Source organism: Nerophis lumbriciformis, linkage group LG03 (assembly GCF_033978685.3).
Source record: "Nerophis lumbriciformis linkage group LG03, RoL_Nlum_v2.1, whole genome shotgun sequence".
NCBI classification, from domain to species: Eukaryota; Metazoa; Chordata; class Actinopteri; order Syngnathiformes; family Syngnathidae; genus Nerophis; species Nerophis lumbriciformis.
The window spans coordinates 2,411,652-2,437,506 of NC_084550.2; the positions used below are offsets into that span (position 1 = coordinate 2,411,652).

Consider the following 25,855-nt stretch of genomic DNA (forward strand, 5'->3'; position numbering starts at 1 on the left):
TGAGAGTCCAGTCCATATTGGATCCAACATAATAGTAAGAGTCCAGTCCATAGTGGATCTAACATAATAGTGTGAGAGTCCAGTCCATAGTGGATCTAACATAATAGTGAGAGTCCAGTCCATAGTGGATCTAACATAATAGTGTGAGAGTCCAGTCCATAGTGGATCTAACATAATAGTGTGAGAGTCCAGTCCATAGTGGATCTAACATAATAGTGAGAGTCCAGTCCATAGTGGATCTAACATAATAGTGTGAGAGTCCAGTCCATAGTGGATCCAACATACCGGTAATAGTGTGAGAGTCCAGTCCATAGTGGATCTAACATAATAGTGTGGGAGTCCAGTCCATAGTGGATCTAATATGATAGTGAGAGTCCAGTCCATAGTGGATCTAACATAATAGTGAGAGTCCAGTCCATAGTGGATCTAACATAATAGTGTGAGAGTCCAGTCCATAGTGGATCTAACATAATAGTGAGAGTCCAGTCCATAGTGGATCTAACATAATAGTGTGAGAGTCCAGTCCATAGTGGATCTAACAAAATATTGTGAGAGTCCAGTCCATAGTGGATCTAACATAATATTGTGAGAGTCCAGTCCATAGTGGATCTAACATAATAGTGAGAGTCCAGTCCATAGTGGATCTAACATAATAGTGTGAGAGTCCAGTCCATAGTGGATCTAACATAATAGTGTGAGAGTCCAGTCCATAGTGGATCTAACATAATAGTGTGAGAGTCCAGTCCATAGTGGATCTAACATAATAGTGTGAGAGTCCAGTCCATAGTGGATCTAACATAATAGTGTGAGAGTCCAGTCCATAGTGGATCTAACATAATAGTAAGAGTCCAGTCCATAGTGGATCTAACATAATAGTGTGAGAGTCCAGTCCATAGTGGATCTAACATAATAGTAAGAGTCCAGTCCATAGTGGATCTAACATAATAGTGTGAGAGTCCAGTCCATATTGGATCCAACATAATAGTAAGAGTCCAGTCCATAGTGGATCTAACATAATAGTGTGAGAGTCCAGTCCATAGTGGATCTAACAAAATATTGTGAGAGTCCAGTCCATAGTGGATCTAACATAATATTGTGAGAGTCCAGTCCATAGTGGATCTAACATAATAGTGAGAGTCCAGTCCATAGTGGATCTAACATAATAGTGTGAGAGTCCAGTCCATAGTGGATCTAACATAATAGTGTGAGAGTCCAGTCCATAGTGGATCTAACATAATAGTGTGAGAGTCCAGTCCATAGTGGATCTAACATAATAGTGTGAGAGTCCAGTCCATAGTGGATCTAACATAATAGTGAGAGTCCAGTCCATAGTGGATCTAACATAATAGTGTGGGAGTCCAGTCCATAGTGGATCTAACATAATATTGTGAGAGTCCAGTCCATAGTGGATCTAACATAATATTGTGAGAGTCCAGTCCATAGTGGATCTAACATAATAGTGAGAGTCCAGTCCATAGTGGATCTAACATAATAGTGTGAGAGTCCAGTCCATAGTGGATCTAACATAATAGTGTGAGAGTCCAGTCCATAGTGGATCTAACATAATAGTGTGAGAGTCCAGTCCATAGTGGATCTAACATAATAGTGTGAGAGTCCAGTCCATAGTGGATCTAACATAATAGTGTGAGAGTCCAGTCCATAGTGAATCTAACATAATAGTGTGAGAGTCCAGTCCATAGTGAATCTAACATAATAGTGTGAGAGTCCAGTCCATAGTGGATCTAACATAATAGTGTGAGAGTCCAGTCCATAGTGGATCTAACATAATAGTGAGAGTCCAGTCCATAGTGGATCTAACATAATAGTGTGAGAGTCCAGTCCATAGTGGATCTAACATAATAGTGTGGGAGTCCAGTCCATAGTGGATCTAATATGATAGTGAGAGTCCAGTCCATAGTGGATCTAACATAATAGTGAGAGTCCAGTCCATAGTGGATCTAACATAATAGTGTGAGAGTCCAGTCCATAGTGGATCTAACATAATAGTGTGAGAGTCCAGTCCATAGTGGATCTAACATAATAGTGAGAGTCCAGTCCATAGTGGATCTAACATAATAGTGTGAGAGTCCAGTCCATAGTGGATCTAACATAATAGTGTGAGAGTCCTGTCCATAGTGGATCTAACATAATAATGTGAGAGTCCAGTCCATAGTGGATCTAACATAATATTGTGAGAGTCCAGTCCATAGTGGATCTAACATAATAGTGTGAGAGTCCAGTCCATAGTGAATCTAACATAATAGTGTGAGAGTCCAGTCCATAGTGGATCTAACATAATAGTAAGAGTCCAGTCCATAGTGGATCTAACATAATAGTGAGAGTCCAGTCCATAGTGGATCTAACATAATAGTGTGAGAGTCCAGTCCATAGTGGATCTAACATAATAGTGTGAGAGTCCAGTCCATAGTGGATCTAACATAATAGTGTGAGAGTCCAGTCCATAGTGGATCTAACATAATAGTGAGAGTCCAGTCCATAGTGGATCTAACATAATAGTGTGAGAGTCCAGTCCATAGTGGATCTAACATAATAGTGAGAGTCCAGTCCATAGTGGATCTAACATAATAGTGTGAGAGTCCAGTCCATAGTGGATCTAACATAATATTGTGAGAGTCCAGTCCATAGTGGATCTAACATAATAGTGTGAGAGTCCAGTCCATAGTGGATATAACATAATAGTGTGAGAGTCCAGTCCATAGTGGATCTAACATAATATTGTGAGAGTCCAGTCCATAGTGGATCTAACATAATAGTGTGAGAGTCCAGTCCATAGTGGATCTAACATAATAGTGAGAGTCCAGTCCATAGTGGATCTAACATAATAGTGAGAGTCCAGTCCATAGTGGATCTAACATAATAGTGTGAGAGTCCAGTCCATAGTGGATCTAACATAATAGTGTGAGAGTCCAGTCCATATTGGATCCAACATAATAGTAAGAGTCCAGTCCATAGTGGATCAATAATTCATAGCAAAATTAATTTTACTTTTTTTTTTTTTTTTTGAACAATGTTTAAAAAAAAAAAAAAAAAAAAAGCCAATAAAATTATTGGGGATTCAAAATGTTAAAAAAAAAGGTCATACATATATATTTTATTTTTTTTTATTTTTTTTTTTTTAACGCTTAAGTCTTGAGATCAACTTTAGATCTATGCATGGATTTTAAGTTTGTATTATTGTTTTATGCACGAAAACTTTTATATGACAAGCACACACACAATGCAATATTTCCCCCCAAAAAATGTCAAAGTGGAATATTTGATGTGAAGTAATTGGATCCTTAAATAAATCAATAATTGATTTTACTTCATCATTATTTTTTGAGCAATGATCAGTAAAACCTTGGGGATCCAAAAGGGCCACACTCATAAAATGTTTCAAAAAAAGTCATAAATGTATTTATTTCATTACTTTTAGCGCTTAAATCTTGAGATCAACTTTAGATCTATGTATTGATTTTAAGTTTTTATTACTGTTTTTTTGCACAAAAACCTTGTTTTTCTATGACAAGCACACAAAATATGCAATATTTTCCCCACAAAATAATTCAAAGTGGGATATTTGATGTGAAGTAATTGGATCAATAATTCATAACATTTATTTTATTACTCTCTTCTTCTTTTTTTTAACAATGACAGTTCATAAATATTTCATAAATGTATTAATTTTTTAAGTCCTGAGATCCACTTTAGATCTATGCGTTGATTATACTTTTTTATTATTATTGTTTGATGCACAAAAACATAGTTTTTTATATTGTAAACACACAAAATATGCAATATTTCCCCCCCAAAAATGTCAAAGTGGAATATTTGATGTGAAGTAATTGGATCCTTTAATAAATCAATAATTCATAGCAACATTGATTTTACTTTTTTTTAATTTTTTTTTTAAATGTTTAAAAAAAAAAAGAGCCAATAAAATTATTGGGGATTCAAAATGTTAAAGAAAAAAAAGGTCATACTTTTTTCTTTTTTTTCTTCTTTTTTTTTTAACGCTTAAGTCTTGAGATCAACTTTAGATCTATGCATTGATTATAAGTTTGTATTATTGTTTTATGCACAAAAACTTTGTTTATTTTATATGACAAGCACACACATATTATCCAATATTTCCCCCCCAAAAATGTCAAAGTGGAATATTTGATGTGAAGTAATTGGATCCTTAAATAAATCAATAATTGATTTTACTTCATCATTATTTTTTGAGCAATGAGCAGTAAAACTTTGGGGATCCAAAAGGGCCACACTCATAAAATGTTTCAAAAAAAGTCATAAATGTATTTATTTCATTACTTTTAGCGCTTAAATCTTGAGATCAACTTTAGATCTATGTATTGATTTTAAGTTTTTATTGTTTTTTTGCACAAAAACCTGGTTTTTCATATGGCAAGCACACAAAATATGCAATATTTTCCCCACAAAATAATTCAAAGTGGGATATTTGATGTGAAGTAATTGGATCAATAATTCATAACATTTATTTTATTACTCTCTTCTTTTTTTTTTTGTTTAACAATGACAGTTCATAAAAATTTCATAAATGTGTTAATTTTTTAAGTCTTGAGATCCACTTTAGATCTATGCGTTTATTATACTTTTATATTATTATTGTTTGATGCACAAAAACATAGTTTTTTATATTGTAAACACACAAAATATGCAATATTTCCCCCCCAAAAATGTCAAAGTGGAATATTTGATGTGAAGTAATTGGATCCTTTAATAAATCAATAATTCATAGCAAAATTGATTTTACTTTCTTTTTTTTTTTGAACAATGTTTAAAAAAAAAAAAAAAGAGCCAATAAAATTATTGGGGATTCAAAATGTTAAAAAAAAAGAAGGTCATACATTTTTATTTTTTTTATTTTTTTTAACGCTTAAGTCTTGAGATCAACTTTAGATCCATGCATTGATTATAAGTTTGTATTATTGTTTTATGCTCAAAAACTTTGTTTTTTTTATATGACAAGCACACATTATCCAATATTTCCCCCCAAAAAATGTCAAAGTGGAATATTTGATGTGAAGTAATTGGATCCTTAAATAAATCAATAATTGATTTTACTTCATCATTATTTTTGAGCAATGAGCAGTAAAACTTTGGGGATCCAAAAGGGCCACACTCATAAAATGTTTCAAAAAAAGTCATAAATGTATTTATTTCATTAATTTTAGCGCTTAAATCTTGAGATCAACTTTATTTGATGTGAAGTAATTGGAGCCTAGATAGGGAGATAATTCATAACATTGATTTTACCGTATTTTCCGCACCATAAGGCGCCCTGGGTTATAAGCCGCGCCTTCAATGAACGGCATATTTCAAAACTTTGTCCACCTATAAGCCGCCCCGTGTTGTAAGCCGCATCTAACTGCGCTAAAGGAATGTCAAAAAAACAGTCAAATAGGTCAGTCAAACTTTAATAATATATTAAAACTAGCGTGATGTGGGCGCGCATGGAGTCGTATATCAACATGGACAGAGCTGCGTGAAAAAAGCCACCCGGCCTCTTCGCGTAAACTTAAACTTACCTTAACCACTCGCTCATCTTTTCTTCATCCATCCCTTCGAGTTAGCTTTTATGATGACGCCGGCTGGAAAGGTCTCTTTTGGCAAGGTCTTCCTTTTGAATATCACCATGGGTGGAAGTTTCTGGCCATTAGCATGGCAAGCTAGAACCACAGTGAAGGATGACTTCTCATTCCCTGTGGTGCGAATATTCACCGTACGTGCTCCCGTTGTATCCACAGTGCGGTTCACAGGAATATCAGTTGCTGTGAAATAGTAATCCGTGTGCGGATGGAAAGATTGCGTCTTTTCATGAACCGGATCCCTGTCGTTTAGTAGGAGCCATTTTGTGATCTTTACAGATGTAAACACACAAAGGAAATGAAACGTACGGTAATATCCGCGCGCTTTTTCTTCTTCTACGCGGGCGGGTGGTTGCTTACAGTAGAAGAAGAAGGGCTTCCTGTTCTATGGGGGCGGGTGCTTACCTTGGCGGTTGCTTGCGTAGAAGAAGAAGCGCTTCCTGTGTTCTACCGGGAAAAAAGATGGCGGCTGTTTACCGTAGTTACGAGACCGAAACTTTATGAAAATGAATGTTAATATTTATCCATATATAAAGCGCACCGGGTTAAAAGGCGCACTGTCAGCTTTTGAGAAAATTTGTGGTTTTTAGGTGCGCCTTATAGTGCGGAAAATACGGTACTTATTATTATATTTTGGTTCAAAGCTTTGCGTTATTAGTGTCATCTTGGCAAGTTTTTTGGTTATATTTCGCCTATTTGCTCTTTTATTCCATTTTGTATGTATATTTGTATGTATTTTTTGAAAAAAATGTTTGATAGTACTTGTATAGAATGTGCATACCTGCCAACTACTCCGGTTTTCCCGTAATTAGTACGGTTTTCATCGACCTATTCCGGGTTACGGTTGCAGTGATAAAAAATATGGTTTTTCATTAATTAAATAATTTTTTTAAGTTTTATTCACGAAATCGCGTAACAACAATGACAATCGACACTGCTTCCTGTAACTTCCTATCGAGCCATTCCGAATGCCATGCGCGAGGCTATTTATAGCACCGCTGCCAAGCACGAGGCACCTGTTGCCCATTGTTTCCAAACGAGCGAACGATCATGGAATCAGCCGGAGAAAAATCGCAAACGAGTCTTAAACCGAAAAGAAAACTGCAGTCATTCCGTGAAGAATATTCAAAAGCCTATCCGGGAATAATTTTCCGTTCCAAAAAGGGTGAAAACTACGCGAATTGCACCTTGTGCAGACAAGATTTTTCGTTCGGACACGGAGGAATTAGCGATGTAAAAGACCACGTTGGGACAAAAAAACACAAGTCTAATGCCGTTGCTAGCGATACAAGTGGAAAACTTTCAACGTTTTTCGTCGCCCTTATCATAAAGTTACCATATCATTTTTGCAGTATGATCAATCTGATAGAATACATTTGGATTTTAGCCAGAAAAAGGTAATGACACCAATGTTATCTATTGGAATTGTTTAGTACTGTTATACTGTTAAAAGTGTTTATACTATTTATGCTTTCAAGTCCAAGGTGAAGAAATCTTGTTAAATGTTGACAGCATAACTACCAAAATACAGAAGTATGTCCTTAATATTTTTGCAGTGCTATTTCTGTTGAAAAGTTCAAATGATTACATTAGAGATGTGATGTGCCACTTTTCAAGTGTCTGATGGCTTCAATTAATTTTCATTAATTTTTCATATTTTGAATTCTTTTGAAAGGCTTACAAAAAAACTACATTTGAATTGTAATTCCATGCTATTGACAGGACTATTAATTTTAATGAAGTTAGCTTACCATGTTTACAGTATGATCATTGTGATAGAAATGTGAATTTTAGGCACAGAATATTTTTTACAATTGAACAAGGCAAATCAAATCAAATCAAATCAACTTTATTTATAGAGCACATTTAAAATTTACCACAGGGGTAGCCAAAGTGCTGTACAATGAACAGGTTAAAAGATAAAACGAGTACCGAGCAAACACAACACAACACAAACAGAACACGATAAAAAATAAATAATTAAAATAGAATTAATAAAAACATAAAAACATAAAAACAGGATCACAGCAGGTGTATTATGGGGCGCCATTGCAGGATGGATATCACTCAGTGTTAAAAGCCATGGAATAAAAGTATGTTTTTAAGAGAGATTTAAAAACAGGAAGAGAGGAGGCTTGTCTAACACTCAGGGGTAGGTCGTTCCAGAGCTTGGGAGCAGCAACGGCGAAAGCTCTGTCACCTCTAAGCTTCAGCCTTGTGTCAGGGACCGTCAACAGCAGCTGATCGGCTGATCTTAAGGATCGGGTGGGGCAGTAAGGCTGAAGGAGGTCGGAGAGATAGGTTGGCGCGAGGTTATTTAGACATTTAAAAACAAATAAAAGGAGTTTAAAATGTATTCGGTAACGCACAGGGAGCCAGTGAAGGGACGCTAAAATAGGGGTGATGTGATCAAGGCAGTAGATTATACAAGCTTGGACAGAAAGTTAATAATGACACCAATTTTTTTTTTTAATGGAATTGTTTAGTACTGTTTTACCATTTGTTTACTGTAAAAAGTGTTTATACTTTCAATGAACAAATTGAAGTCTTGTGAAAGGTTGACAGGATAACTGGCATTAACTGTCAAAATAATTTCAAACTATTGAAGTTAGCTTACAGAATAAACATGTCAATCAACCCATATGATTTTTGCTGTAATATTTTTGTTTTGAAAAGTCACTGTGACTGATAGAAAAGTGATGGTTTTAGCAACATTTTAACCTGTCTGAATGCTAATAATCATTTTGCGTCGGGGGGTGAACCCCCCACCAGGACTTTGTCTTGGACCTATCGGGGCCTGCGGCCCCTGGACACTGGCTACTAGGTTTTTCTGATTTCAAAAGTTGGCAGGTATGAATGTGGCATAGGCAATTAAAAAAATGAGCTGCGGGCCACACTTTGGACACCCCTGGTTTAAATGCATCACAAGGATTAACGAGGTGAGGAAATGTTCTCTGGTGTCAGTCTTTTCTGTGTGAAAAGAGGAAGATTCCATCTGGAGACCTGCTGTGTGACCCCCGAGACACACTGTGTGACACAGTGTGTGTGTGTGTGTGTGTGTGTGTGTGTGTGTGTATATATAGATCACGCGGAACACCACTCCTGCGTACCGGACTCCGGAAATGATTGACCTGTATTCCAACTACCCCATCAACGAGAAACAAGACATCTGGGTCAGACTCTTTCTTTCACCTATTTGTACTGATTGGATTAGTGTGTTGTACCGGTAATGATTGTGTATTGTGACTTTGTGGCAAGGCAGGCCCTGGGCTGCATCCTCTACCTGCTGTGTTTCAAGCAGCACCCTTTTGAGGAGGGCGCCAAGCTGCAAATTGTCAACGGGAAGTACTCCATCCCGCAGAACCACGCCAAGTACGCCGTGTATCACGACCTCATACGTACGTACCACCTATGTTGGCGTGTGCGCCATTTAATAGGGCTGTCAAAAAAATGGATCGTCAAATTAATTGCGATTCCTGTTCGTAATGATTCTTAATTGATTTTAAAAATCAATGACAAAATATATATATATATATATATATATATATATATATTGTTGCGTTTTGGACCAGTTGTTCCTCCCAGGGAATTCAAGTCACAATTCGCTCCCAAGCTCTTTACGACACTTAAAGCTGAGTTGAAAAACCACCAGAGACAGAATAGGTATTTTGTTGTATATTTTCAAAGCTTTGCCAATATACATTTTGAGACCAGTCTTACCCTAGAACATTCTATTGCCCCTCCCAAAATGGTCTTGTCTTCCCAACGCCAAAAACCCCTCTTTCCTTCCCCCTCCCTAGCCATAATACAAGCACAACGTCTCCCTAGTCATAATACATTCCAAAGAACTCAAGGTTAACACACACAGTTTACTTGCTGACAGAGAAGAGAAGAAATGGAAAACACGAGCTGTTTTCAAATATGACTAAGAAATGAAAGAAGTACAACTTAAATTCGGATATATGTAAATATCTGCCTCCGACAATATATATTAGGGCTGAAACAACTAATCGATTAAAATCGATTATAAAAATAATTGGTGAATAATTTAGTCATCGATTCGTTGGATCTATGCTATGCTATGCGCAGAGGCAATTTTTTTTAATTTTTTTGTATTTTTTTATAAACCTTTATTTATAAACTGCAACATGTACAAACAGCTGAGAAACAATAATCAAAATAAGTAGGGTGCCAGTATGCTGTTTTTTTCTCCAATAAAATACTGTAAAGGATAGAAATGTAGTTTGTCTCTTTTATCCGATTATTAATCGATTAATCGAAGTAATAATCGACAGATTAATCGATTATTAAATTAATCGTTAGTTGCAGCCCTAATATATATATATATATATATATATATATATATATATATATATAATGTGTGTGTATATATATATATATATATTAGGGCTGAAACAACTAGTCGATAAAAATCGATTATAAAAATAATTGGCGATTAATTTAGTCATCGATTCGTTGGATCTATGTTATGCGCATGCGCAGAGGCAATTTTTAAAAAAATTTTAAATTTTTTTATAAACCTTTATTTATAAACTGCAATATGTACAAACAGCTGAGAAACAATAATCAAAATAAGTATGGTGCCAGTATGCTGTTTTTTTCTCCAATAAAATACTGGAAAGGATAGAAATGTGGTTTGTCTCTTTTATCCGATTATTAATTGATTAATCGAAGTAATAATCGACAGATTAATCGATTATTAAATTAATCGTTAGTTGCAGCCCTTATATACCGTGTATATATATATATATATATATATATTAGGGCTGAAACAACTAATCGATTAAAATCGATTATAAAAATAATTGGCGATTAATTTAGTCATCGATTCGTTGGATCTATGCTATGCGCATGCGCAGAGGCAATTTTTTGTATTTTTTATTTTTTTTTGTATTTATTTTTATAAACCTTTATTTATAAACTGCAACATGTACAAGCAGCTGAGAAACAATAATCAAAATAAGTATGGTGCCAGTATGCTGTTTTTTGCCAATAAAATACTGGAAAGGATAGAAATGTAGTTTGTCTCTTTTATCCGATTATTAATCGAAGTAATAATCGACAGATTAATCGATTATTAAATTAATCGTTAGTTGCAGCCCTAATATATATATATATATATATATATATATATATATATATATATATATATATATATATATATATATATATATATATATATATAATCTGTCCTGTCCAGACAAATCATATTGTTGATGAAGATGTACTTTAAAAAAGAGAAGTGTTGGACACTTCTCTTGTTGCCTTATTTGTATTTGACTTTATTAAATGTTTGGGTACGATTTTAATACACAAAACCAGTTTTTATTGTGTGACTGTCCAAGCATTCACACATATAAGATTCTACACCACAAAATGATCTATTTATTATTATTGTTATTATTTGTATTATTATTACTATTGTGTGAATGTCCAAACACTCACACATTTAAGATTCTACACCAAAAAACGATCTATTTATTTTTATTGTTATTATTTGTATTATTATTATTATTATTATATGTGTGAATGTCCAAGCACTCACACATGTAAGATTCTACACCAAAAAACGATCTATTTATTATTATTATTTTTGTGTGAATGTCCACATACAAAATTCTACACCAAAAAGCGATCTATTTATTGTTAGTAATATTATTGTTATTTGTATTATTATTATTATTATTACTATTGTGTGAATGTCCAAACATTCACACATAAAATTCGATACCAAAAAATCATTTATTCATTATTATTATTATTATTAATGTGTGAATGTCCAAGTATTCACACATAAGATTCTATACCAAAAAAGTATTTATTCATTATTAGGGCCCGCATGGCCCATTGTATAAGGACTCCCAAAGGGAGTCCTTATGCAATGGGACATAAGGACCTATTGAATTTGTAAGGTTTTATTATTATTATTCTTCCGCAACTTTGCGCTGTAATTTGACCCCCTTAGAATGCTTCAAAACTCACCAAATTTTACACACACATCAGTAATATACGGCAAAACTTTTTATCAAAAAACCAAACCCCAAAACTCAAAATTGCGCTCTAGCGCCCCCTAGAAAGAAAACTGCTTATAACTCCCAGTACGAATGTTGTAGAGACATGAAACAAAAACCTCTATGTAGGTCTTACTTAGACCTACTTTTCATTAATCAATTTCCTCGGGCAAAAATCCAACAGGAAGTTGGCAATTCCCCCTTCAAGACAAAAAAGTACTAAAAACAGTAACTTTTGCCTCTTTGAGCTGTATTTTCACCCTCTTAACATGCTTCAAAACTCACCAAACTGAACACACACATCAGGACTGGCAAAAATTGCGATCTAATAAAAAAACCTAACACCAAATCTCAAAATTGCGCTCTAGCGCAATTTTTGAATAAAACGCAGAAAAAACTGCTCCTCGGAAGAAGAAAAAATGACAAAACTGCCTGTAACTCCCACTGGAAAGGTCGGAGAGACATGAAACAAAAACCTCTATGTAGGTCTCACTTAGGCCTACATTTCATATATTGACAACCCCCAGCAAAAATCAACAGGAAGTTTGCAATTTCCCCTTCAAAACAATTTTTTTTATAAACCGGTCACTTCTCTTCAAACATTATCTCCTCTGAGCGCGTTTGTCGTATCAGCTTCAAAATAACACAGGAGAGAGATTGAACCCTTCCAAATAAAAGTTATCGAAAGAATTGTTCTAACTGCTCCGGTTTTCATTTTATGAGCCTTCAAAGAACCTCTGCGCTGCTGTTTTTTTAAGATGGCTGCTTAAAAGCAGGAAGCACCAACGTGCCCACACAATGCAGACAAGGTAGGTACACTAGACAAAAGTCTTGGGACACTTGGGACTAAAACTTGACAAAAGTATTGGGACACTTAGGACTAGCACCTGCCAAATACGCGGGCCCGACCAATGCTGCTTGCAGCTTTAATTATTATTAATGAATGTCCAAGTATGCCCACATAAGGTTCAACACCAAAAAAAAATCATTTATTCATTATCATTAATATTATTATTATGCTCCGGTTTTGATTTGATGAGCCTTCAAAGAACCGCTGCGCTGATGCTGCTGCGCTGCTGTTTTTTTAAGATGGCTGCTTAAAAGCAGGAAGCACCAACGTGCCCACACAATGCAGACAAGGTAGGTACACTAGACAAAAGTCTTGGGACACTTCAGACTAAAAGTAGACAAAAGTATTGGGACACTTAGGACTAGCACCTGCCAAATACGCGGGCCCGACCAACGCTGCTTGCAGCTTTAATTTATTCTTTATTATTCTTCCGCACCCACAATAAACTGTAATTTGACCCACTTAACATGCTTCAAAACTCACCATATTTTATCCACACATCAGGACCTGCGAAAATTGCAATTTAAAAAAAAAAACGAACCCCAAAACTCAAAATTGCGCTCTAGCGCCCCCTTGGAGAAAAAAAAAATTGACGGCCCGTAACTCCCACTAGGAAGGTCGGAGAGACATGAAACAAAAACCTCTATGTAGGTCTGACGTAGACCTACATTTCATTAATGGTATATTCTCGGGCCAAAATCAACAGGAAGTTGGCAATTCCCCCTTCAAGACAAAAAAGTACTAAAAACAGTCACTTTTGCCTCTTTCAGCTGTAATTTGACCCCCTTAACATGCTTCAAAACTCACCAAACTGAACACACACATCAGGACTGGCTAAAACTGTGATCTAATGAAAAAACCTTACCCCAAATCTAAAAATTGTGCTCTACAGCAATTTTTTAATAAAACGCACAAAAAACTGCTCCTCGGATGAAAAATCTGACAAAACTGCCTGTAACTCCCACTGGGAGAGACATGAAACAAAAACCTCTATGTAGGTCTTACTTAGACCTACATTTCATAAATTGACAACCCCCAGCAAAAATCAACAGGAAATTTGCTATTCCCCCTTCAAAACAATTTTTTTGTAAAAACCGGTCACCTTCCTTCAAAAACTATCTCCTCTGAGCGCGTTTGTCGTTTCGGCTTCAAACTAACACAGGAGAGAGATTAAACCCTTGTGTATAAAATAACAGAACAGTTTTTTAATACCTGCTCCGGTTTTGATTTTATGACCCTTCAAAGACCCGCCGCGCTGATGATGCTGCGCTGCTGTTTTTTTTAAGATGGCTGCTTAAAAGCAGGAAGCACCAACGTGCCCACACAATGCAGACAAGGTAGGTACACTAGACAAAAGTCTTGGGACACTTCAGACTAAAAGTAGACAAAAGTATTGGGACACTTAGGACTAGCACCTGCCAAATACGCGGGCCCGACCAACGCTGCTTGCAGCTTTAATTTATTCTTTATTATTCTTCCGCACCCACAATAAACTGTAATTTGACCCACTTAACATGCTTCAAAACTCACCATATTTTATCCACACATCAGGACCTGCGAAAATTGCAATTTAAAAAAAAACCCGAACCCCAAAACTCAAAATTGCGCTCTAGCGCCCCCTTGGAAAAAAAAAATTGACGGCCCGTAACTCCCACTAGGAAGGTCGGAGAGACATGAAACAAAAACCTCTATGTAGGTCTGACGTAGACCTACATTTCATTAATGGTATATTCTCGGGCCAAAATCAACAGGAAGTTGGCAATTCCCCCTTCAAGACAAAAAAGTACTAAAAACAGTCACTTTTGCCTCTTTCAGCTGTAATTTGACCCCCTTAACATGCTTCAAAACTCACCAAACTGAACACACACATCAGGACTGGCTAAAACTGTGATCTAATGAAAAAACCTTACCCCAAATCTAAAAATTGTGCTCTGCAGCAATTTTTTAATAAAACGCACAAAAAACTGCTCCTCGGATGAAAAAACTGACAAAACTGCCTGTAACTCCCACTGGGAGAGACATGAAACAAAAACCTCTATGTAGGTCTCACTTAGACCTACATTTCATAAATTGACAACCCCCAGCAAAAATCAACAGGAAGTTTGCTATTCCCCCTTCAAAACAAATTTTTTGTAAAAACCGGTCACCTTCCTTCAAAATCTATCTCCTCTGAGCGCGTTTGTCGTTTCGGCTTCAAACTAACACAGGAGAGAGATTAAACCCTTGTGTATAAAATAACAGAACAGTTTTTTAATACCTGCTCCGGTTTTGATTTTATGACCCTTCAAAGACCCGCCGCGCTGATGCTGCTGCGCTGCTGTTTTTTTAAGATGGCTGCTTAAAAGCAGGAAGCACCAACGTGCCCACACAATGCAGACAAGGTAGGTACACTAGACAAAAGTCTTGGGACACTTCAGACTAAAAGTAGACAAAAGTATTGGGACACTTGGGACTAAAACTTGACACAAGTATTGGGACACTTAGGACTAGCACCTGCCAAATACGCGGGCCCGACCAATGCTGCTTGCAGCTTTAATTAGGGCCCGCAATGGCCCATTGCAAAAGGGTCCTTATGCAATGGGACATAAGGACCTATTGTTATTCTAAGGTTTTATTATTATTATTATACCGGCCGCCTCTTTGAGCACTAATTTGACCCACTATGTGGGCTTTGTACCGAGGATGTCGTTGTGGCTTGTGCAGCCCTTTGAGACACTTGTGATTTAGGGCTATATAAATAAAGATTGATTGATTGATTGACTTAGCATGCTTCAAAACTCACCATATTTGACCCACATGTCAGGACCTGCGAAAATTGCCTTTTGATAAAAAAACCAAACCCCAAAAATAAAAATTGCGCTCTAGCGCCCCCTAGAAAAAAAAAAAAACTAGACTGCCTGTAACTCCCACTAGGAAGGTCGGAAAAACATGAAACAAAATCCTCTATGTAGGTCTGACTTAGACCTAGTTCTCATAATTGTACATGCTCGGGCAAAAATCAACAGGAAGTTGGCAATTCCCCCTTCAAGACAAAAAAGCACGAAAAACAGTCACTTTTGCCTCTTTGCGCTGTAATTTGACCCCCTTAACATGCTTCAAAACTCACCAAACTGAACACACACATCAGGACTGACAAAAAGTGTGATCTAATAAAAAAAACTAACCTCAAATTCAAAAATTGCGCTCTACAGCAATTTTTGAATAAAACGCACAAAAAACTGCTCCTCGGATGAAAAAACTGACAAAACTGCCTGTAACTCCCACTGGGAGAGACATGAAACAAAAACCTCTATGTAGGTCTTACTTAGACCTACATTTCATAAATTGACAACCCCCAGCAAAAATCAACAGGAAATTTGCTATTCCCCCTTCAAAACAATTTTTTTGTAAAAACCGGTCACCTTCCTTCAAAATCTATCTCCTCTGAGCGCGTTTGTCGTTTCGGCTTCAAACTAACACAGGAGAGAGATTACACCCTTGTGTATAAAATAACAGAACAGTTTTTTAATACCTGCTCCGGTTTTGATTTTATGACCCTTCAAAGACCCGCTGCGCTGATGCTGCTGCGCTACTGTTTTTTTAAGATGGCTGCTTAAAAGCAGGAAGCACCAACGTGCCCACACAATGCAGACAAGGTAGGTACACCAGACAAAAGTCTTGGGACACTTCAGACTAAAAGTAGACAAAAGTATTGGGACACTTGGGACTAAAACTTGACAAAAGTATTGGGACACTTAGGACTAGCACCTGCCAAATACGCGGGCCCGACCAATGCTGCTTGCAGCTTTAATTAGGGCCCGCAATGGCCCATTGCAAAAGGACTCCCTTCGGGAGTCCTTATGCAATGGGACATAAGGACCTATTGTTATTCTAAGGTTTTATTATTATTATTATACCGGCCGCCTCTTTGAGCACTAATTTGACCCACTTAGCCTGCTTCAAAACTCACCATATTTGACCCACATGTCAGGACCTACGAAAATTGCCTTTTGATAAAAAAACCAAACCCCAAAAATAAAAATTGCGCTCTAGCGCCCCCTAGAAAAAAAAAAAACTAGACTGCCTGTAACTCCCACTAGGAAGGTCGGAAAAACATGAAACAAAATCCTCTATGTAGGTCTGACTTAGACCTAGTTCTCATAATTGTACATGCTCGGGCAAAAATCAACAGGAAGTTGGCAATTCCCCCTTCAAGACAAAAAAGTACTAAAAACAGTCACTTTTGCCTCTTTGCGCTGTAATTTGACCCCCTTAACATGCTTCAAAACTCACCAAACTGAACACACACATCAGGACTGACAAAAAGTGTGATCTAATAAAAAAACCTAACCTCAAATTCAAAAATTGCGCTCTACAGCAATTTTTGAATAAAACGCACAAAAAACTGCTCCTCGGATGAAAAAACTGACAAAACTGCCTGTAACTCCCACTGGGAGAGACATGAAACAAAAACCTCTATGTAGGTCTTACTTAGACCTACATTTCATAAATTGACAACCCCCAGCAAAAATCAACAGGAAATTTGCTATTCCCCCTTCAAAACAATTTTTTTGTAAAAACCGGTCACCTTCCTTCAAAATCTATCTCCTCTGAGCGCGTTTGTCGTTTCGGCTTCAAACTAACACAGGAGAGAGATTAAACCCTTGTGTATAAAATAACAGAACAGTTTTTTAATACCTGCTCCGGTTTTGATTTTATGACCCTTCAAAGACCCGCTGCGCTGATGCTGCTGCGCTGCTGTTTTTTTAAGATGGCTGCTTAAAAGCAGGAAGCACCAACGTGCCCACACAATGCAGACAAGGTAGGTACACTAGACAAAAGTCTTGGGACACTTCAGACTAAAAGTAGACAAAAGTATTGGGACACTTGGGACTAAAACTTGACAAAAGTATTGGGACACTTAGGACTAGCACCGACCAATGCTGCTTGCAGCTTTAATTAGGGCCCGCATGGCCCATTGTATAAGGACTCCCAAAGGGAGTCCTTATACAATGGGCCATAAGGACCTATTGAATTTGTAAGGTTTTATTCTTTATTCTTTATTCTTCCGCCGCCACATTAAACTGTAATTTGACCCACTTAACATGCTTCAAAACTCACCATATTTGACCCACACATCAGGACCTGCGAAAATTATCTTTTTAAAAAAAAAACGAACCCCAAAACTCAAAATTGCGCTCTAGCGCCCCCTAGGAAAAAAAAAACTAGACTGCCTATATCTCCCACTAGGAAGATCGGAGAGACATGAAACAAAAACCTGTATGTAGGTCTGACTTAGACCTAGTTTTCATAACTGTATATCATCGGGCAGAAATCAACAGGAAGTTGGCAATTCCCCCTTCAAGACAAAAAAGTACTAAAAACAGTCACTTTTGCCTCTTTGAGCTTTAATTTGACCCCCTTAACATGCTTCAAAACTCACCGAACTCAACACACACATCAGGACTGGCAAAAATTGCGATCTAATAAAAAAACCTAACCCCAAATCTCAAAATTGTGCTCTAGCGCAATTTTTTAATGAAACGCACAAAAAACTGCTCCTCGGATGAAAAAACTGACAAAACTGCCTGTAACTCCCACTGGGAAGGTCGGAGAGACATGAAACAAAAACCTCTATGTAGGTCTCACTTAGACCTACATTTCATAAATTGACAACCCCCAGCAAAAATCAACAGGAAATTTGCTATTCCCCCTTCAAAACAATTTTTTTGTAAAAACCGGTCACCTTCCTTCAAAATCTATCTCCTCTGAGCGCGTTTGTCGTTTCGGCTTCAAACTAACACAGGAGAGAGATTGAACCCTTGTGAATACAACAACAGAAGCGCTTTTTTTTATAACTGCTCCGGTTTTGATTTTATGAGCCTTCAAAGACCCGCTGCGCTGATGATGCTGTGCTGCTGTTTTTTTTAAGATGGCTGCTTAAAAGCAGGAAGCACCAACGTGCCCACACAATGCAGACAAGGTAGGTACACTAGACAAAAGTCTTGGGACACTTCAGACTAAAAGTAGACAAAAGTATTGGGACACTTAGGACTAGCACCTGCCAAATACGCGGGCCCGACCAACGCTGCTTGCAGCTTTAATTTATTCTTTATTATTCTTCCGCACCCACAATAAACTGTAATTTGACCCACTTAACATGCTTCAAAACTCACCATATTTTATCCACACATCAGGACCTGCGAAAATTGCAATTAAAAAAAAAACCGAACCCCAAAACTCAAAATTGCGCTCTAGCACCCCCTTGGAAAAAAAAATTGACGGCCCGTAACTCCCACTAGGAAGGTCGGAGAGACATGAAACAAAAACCTCTATGTAGGTCTGACGTAGACCTACATTTCATTAATGGTATATTCTCGGGCCAAAATCAACAGGAAGTTGGCAATTCCCCCTTCAAGACAAAAAAGTACTAAAAACAGTCACTTTTGCCTCTTTCAGCTGTAATTTGACCCCCTTAACATGCTTCAAAACTCACCAAACTGAACACACACATCAGGACTGGCTAAAACTGTGATCTAATGAAAAAACCTTACCCCAAATCTAAAAATTGTGCTCTACAGCAATTTTTAAATAAAACGCACAAAAAACTGCTCCTCGGATGAAAAAACTGACAAAACTGCCTGTAACTCCCACTGGGAAGGTCGGAGAGACATGAAACAAAAACCTCTATGTAGGTCTCACTTAGACCTACATTTCATAAATTGACAACCCCCAGCAAAAATCAACAGGAAGTTTGCTATTCCCCCTTCAAAACACATTTTTTGTAAAAACCGGTCACCTTCCTTCAAAATCTATCTCCTCTGAGCGCGTTTGTCGTTTCGGCTTCAAACTAACACAGGAGAGAGATTGAACCCTTGTGAATACAACAACAGAAGCGCTTTTTTTATAACTGCTCCGGTTTTGATTTTATGAGCCTTCAAAGACCCGCTGCGCTGCTGTTTTTTTAAGATGGCTGCTTAAAAGCAGGAAGCACCAACGTGCCCACACAATGCAGACAAGGTAGGTACACTAGACAAAAGTCTTGGGACACTTCAGACTAAAAGTAGACAAAAGTATTGGGACACTTAGGACTAGCACCTGCCAAATACGCGGGCCCGACCAACGCTGCTTGCAGCTTTAATTATTATTATTATTAATGTGTGAATGTCCAAGTATGCCCACATAAGGTTCAACACCAAAAAAAAATCATTTATTCATTATCATTAATATTATTATTAATGTGTGAATGTCCAAACATTCACACATATAATATTTGACACCAACAAATGATCTGTTTATTATTATTCCGCCGCAAAACTTTGGTGCGCTCCACAGTCCAGTTTTCATCCGATCCGAACCGATAAGTGAGCTCCCCAACATCTTGGACTTGCAACTTGAATTGTAATCTGCAAAAAAAAAGATGCTAAAAGAAGATATGACGACTGTCGTAAAGGAAAAGTGTGCTAAGTGGAGTTGTCAAACAGAATACTTTTACAAAAAGGTCTGACTTTGTTCTGTGTTTGGAACCTTGTTGTAAGGATGTTCTACCGTTCCCTTCCTTGCTGCCTAGGCTCCATGTTGAAAGTGCACCCGGAGGAGCGTCTCTCAATTACGGAGTTAGTCAACCAGCTCCAGGAAATAGCAGCAGCACGCAACGTCAACCCCAAGTCCCCCATCACGGAGGTAGGCCACGCCAAATTGGCCTTTTCCTTATCAAGCACATTGTTTTCACTTCCTGTTTCAGCTCATTTAGGCAGCAAACTGATTTAATCCCTCATGACTTCCACTTACTGACATGAATTACAAATGTTTTATTATCCAAAATCCATCAGTCACTTTATTGTCCCTGCTAAAAAAGACTTGATGGGCTAAACAAAGCTTTGTCTCGCTGGGAGGATGTTTGTTGGCCTGCTAAGGCTTTTATTTTCTTATGAAACGCCAGGCTGCCCCCCGTAGTGCAAGCTGGGGTGTAAACGTTTATCACAACATGGAAGTTAAAGCGGTTAGAGAATGGATGTCAAACTCAAGGCCCGGGGGCCAGATCTGGCCCGCCACAATGGCCCGTGAAAGCCTGGAAATAATATGCATCAATAAAAGTAGTTTATCTTTCTCTTTTTTTATTTTGACAGGAAAAAAAGACATGTACTGCATGCAATTATATACATTTTAAACTATCTACATTTGTTATGTACACTTTGGACATGACTATGCATATGCTGACTCCAAGAGTGTGTACACTATAACCACATATAAATATATATAGACTATAACCACATATAAATATATATACACTATAACCACATATAAATATATATACACTATAACCACATATAAATATATATACACTATAATCACATATAAATATATATACACTATAGCCACATATAAATATATATACACTATAACCACATATAAATATACATACACTATAACCACATATAAATATATATACACTATAGCCACATATAAATATATATACACTATAACCACATGTAAATATATATAGACTATAACCACTTATAAATATATATAACCACATATAAATATATATACACTATAACCACTTATAAATGTATATACACTATAACCACATATAAATATATATAACCACATGTAAATTTATATACACTATAACCACATATAAATATATATAACCACATGTAAATTTATATACACTATAACCACATATAAATATATATAACCACATGTAAATATATATACACTACAACCACATATAAATATATATACATTACAACCACATATAAATATATATAACCACATATAAATATATATAAACCATATACAAATATATAACCACATATAAATATATATACACTATAACCACATATAAATATATATAAACCACATATAAATATATAACCACATATAAATATATACAACCACATGTAAATATATATATATACACTATAACCACATATAAATATATATAGACTATAACCACATATATAAATATAGACTATAACCACACATATAAATATATATAGACTTTAACCACACATATAAATATATATAAACCACATATAAATATATAACCACATATAAATATATATAGACTATAACCACATATAAATATATATACCGTATTTTCCGCATCATAAGGCGCCCTGGGTTAAAAGCCGCGCCTTCAATGAACGGCATATTTCAAAACTTTGTCCACCAATAAGCCGCCCCGTGTTGTAAGCCGCATCTAACTGCGCTAAAGGAATGTCAAAAAAACAGTCAGATAGGTCAGTCAAACTTTAATAATATATTAAAAACCAGCGTTCTAACAACTCTGTTCACTCCCAAAATGTACGCAAATGTGCAATCACAAACATACGTATATCAACATGGACAGTGCTGCGTGAAAAAAGCCACCCGGCCTCTTCGCGTAAACTTAAACTTCCCTTAACCACTCGCTCATCTTTTCTTCATCCATCCCTTCGAGTTAGCTTTTATGATGACGCCGGCTGGAAAGGTCTCTTTTGGCAAGGTCTTCCTTTTGAATATCACCATGGGTGGAAGTTTCTGGCCATTAGCATGGCAAGCTAGAACCACAGTGAAGGATGACTTCTCATTCCCTGTGGTGCGAATATTCACCGTACGTGCTCCCGTTGTATCCACAGTGCGGTTCACAGGAATATCAGTTGCTGTGAAATACGGTAATAATCCGTGTGCGGATGGAGAGATTGCGTCTTTTCATGAACCGGGTCCTTGTCGCTTAGTAGGAGCCATTTTGTGGTCTTTACAGATGTAAACAGGAAATGAAACGTACGGTGATATCCGCGCGTTTTTTCTTCTTCTTCCGGGGGCGGGTGGTTGCTTACAGTAGAAGAAGAAGCGCTTCCTGTTCTATGGGGGCGGGTGCTTACCTTGGCGGTTGCTTGCGTAGAAGAAGAAGCGCTTCCTGTTCTACCGGGACAAAAGATGGCGGCTGTTTACCTAAGTTGCGAGATCGAAACTTTATGAAAATGAATCTTAATATTTATCCATATATAAAGCGCACCGGGTTATAAGGCACTGTCAGCTTTTGAGTAAATTTGTGGTTTTTAGGTGCGCCTTATAGTGCGGAAAATACGGTAACCACATGTAAATATATATACACTACAACCACATATACTGTAAATATATATACACTATAACCACATATATAAATATATATAACCACATATAAATATATATAACCACATATAAATATATATAGACTATAACCACACATATAAATATATATAGACTATAACCACATATATAAATATATATAGACTATAACCATATATATAAATATATATAGACTATAACCACATATATAAATATATATAGACTATAACCACACACATAAATATATATAGACTATAACCACATATATAAATATATATTTAGACTATAACCACATATATAAATATATATTTAGACTATAACCACATATATAAATATATATAGACTATAACCACATATATAAATATATATAGACTAACCACACATATAAATATATATATATATAGACTTTACCACATATATAAATATATATAGACTATAACCACATATATAAATATATATAGACTATAACCATATATATAAATATATATAGACTATAACCACACACATAAATATATATAGACTATAACCACATATATAAATATATATTTAGACTATAACCACATATATAGATATATATAGACTATAACCACACATATAAATATATATAGACTTTACCACATATATAAATATATATAGATTATAACCACATATATAAATCTATATAGACTATAACCACATATATAAATATATGTAGACTATAACCACATATATAAATATATATAGACTATAACCACACATATAAATATATATATATATATATATATATATATATATATATATAGACTTTACCACATATATAAATATATATAGACTATAACCATATATATAAATATATATAGACTATAACCACATATATAAATATATATAGACTATAACCATACATATAAATATATATAGACTATAACCACACACATAAATATATATAGACTATAACCACATATATAAATATATATTTAGACTATAACCACATATATAAATATATATAGACTATAACCACACATATAAATATATATATAGACTTTACCACATATATAAATATATATAGACTATAACCACATATATAAATATATATAGACTATAACCACACATATAAATATATATAGACTTTACCACATATATAAATATATATAGACTATAACCACATATAAATATATATAGACTATAACCACATATATATATATATACATTATAACCACATATAAATATACAGTATATACATTATAACCACATATAAATATATATAAACCACATATAAATATATATAGACTATAACCATATATAAATATATATATAGACTATAACCACATATATAAATATATATATAGACTATAACCACATATATAAATATATATACACTATAACCACACATATAAATATATATAGACTATAACCACATATATAAATATACATAAACCACATATACATTTATATAGACTATAACCACATATAAATATATATAACCACATGTAAATATATATACACTATAACCACACATATAAATATATATAGACTATAACCACATACCGGTATATAAATATACATAAACCACATATACATTTATATAGACTATAACCACATATAAATATATATAACCACATGTAAATATATATACACTATAACCACATATATAAATATAACCACATATAAATATATATAGACTTTAACCACATATATAAATATATATAGACTATAACCATATATATAAATATATATAGACTATAACCACATAAATATATATAGACTATAACCACACATATAAATATATATAGACTATAACCACATATATAAATATATATAGACTATAACCACACATATAAATATATTTAGACTATAACCACATATATAAATATATATTTAGACTATAACCACATATATAAATATATATAGACTATAACCACATATATAAATATATATAGACTATAACTACACATATAAATATATATATATATATATAGACTTTACCACATATATAAATATATATAGACTATAACCACATATATAAATATATATAGACTTTACCACATATATAAATATATATAGATTATAACCACATATATAAATATATATAGATTATAACCACATATATAAATCTATATAGACTATAACCACATATATAAATATATGTAGACTATAACCACATATATAAATATATGTAGACTATAACCACATATATAAATATATATAGACTATAACCACACATATAAATATATTTAGACTATACCCACATATATAAATATATATTTAGACTATAACCACATATATAAATATATATAGACTATAACCACACATATAAATATATGTAGACTATAACCACATATATAAATATATATAGACTATAACCACACATATAAATATATTTAGACTATACCCACATATATAAATATATATTTAGACTATAACCACATATATAAATATATATAGACTATAACCACATATATAAATATATATAGACTATAACCACATATATAAATATATATAGACTATAACCACACATATAAATATATATAGACTTTACCACATATATAAATATATATAGATTATAACCACATATATAAATCTATATAGACTATAACCACATATATAAATATATATAGACTATAACCACATATATAAATATATATAGACTATAACCACACATATAAATATATATAGACTATAACCACACATATAAATATATATAGACTATAACCACATATATAAATATATATTTAGACTATAACCACATATATAAATATATATTTAGACTATAACCACATATATAAATATATATAGACTATAACCACATATATATATATATATAGACTAACCACACATATAAATATATATATATATATATATATATATATATATAAATATATATAGACTTTACCACATATATAAATATATATAGACTATAACCGCATATATAAATATATATAGACTATAACCACACATATAAATATATATAGACTTTACCACACATATAAATATATATAGACGTTACCACATATATAAATATATATAGACTATAACCACACATATAAATATATATATACTTTACCACATATATAAATATATATAGACTATAAATGTATGGAATGGCCTCAATCTCGTTACCTTGCGTAATGACAATAAAGCTGATTCTGATTCTGATTCTGATTCTAACCACATATATAAATATATATAGACTATAACCACATATATAAATATATATAGACTATAACCACATATAAAGCTGTTTGATGCTTTGGAAAGTTGCTGGGGATCAATTTAGGTTGAGATCAGGTAGAAGTTGAGCTGAGCCA

The 25,855-nt window shown here is 34.6% G+C and overlaps 1 protein-coding gene across 1 annotated transcript in view; it reads left to right on the forward strand.

The window, feature by feature from the left end:
• gak (cyclin G associated kinase) overlaps positions 1 to 25,855 on the forward strand; it is a 167,129-nt gene that overhangs the window by 39,427 nt on the left and 101,847 nt on the right. Inside the window, exons 7-9 of the mRNA XM_061931789.1 lie at positions 8,696 to 8,785; positions 8,875 to 9,010; positions 20,044 to 20,156. Coding sequence (XP_061787773.1) covers positions 8,696 to 8,785; positions 8,875 to 9,010; positions 20,044 to 20,156 — 339 coding nt within the window. The remainder of the gene's footprint in view (positions 1 to 8,695; positions 8,786 to 8,874; positions 9,011 to 20,043; positions 20,157 to 25,855) is intronic.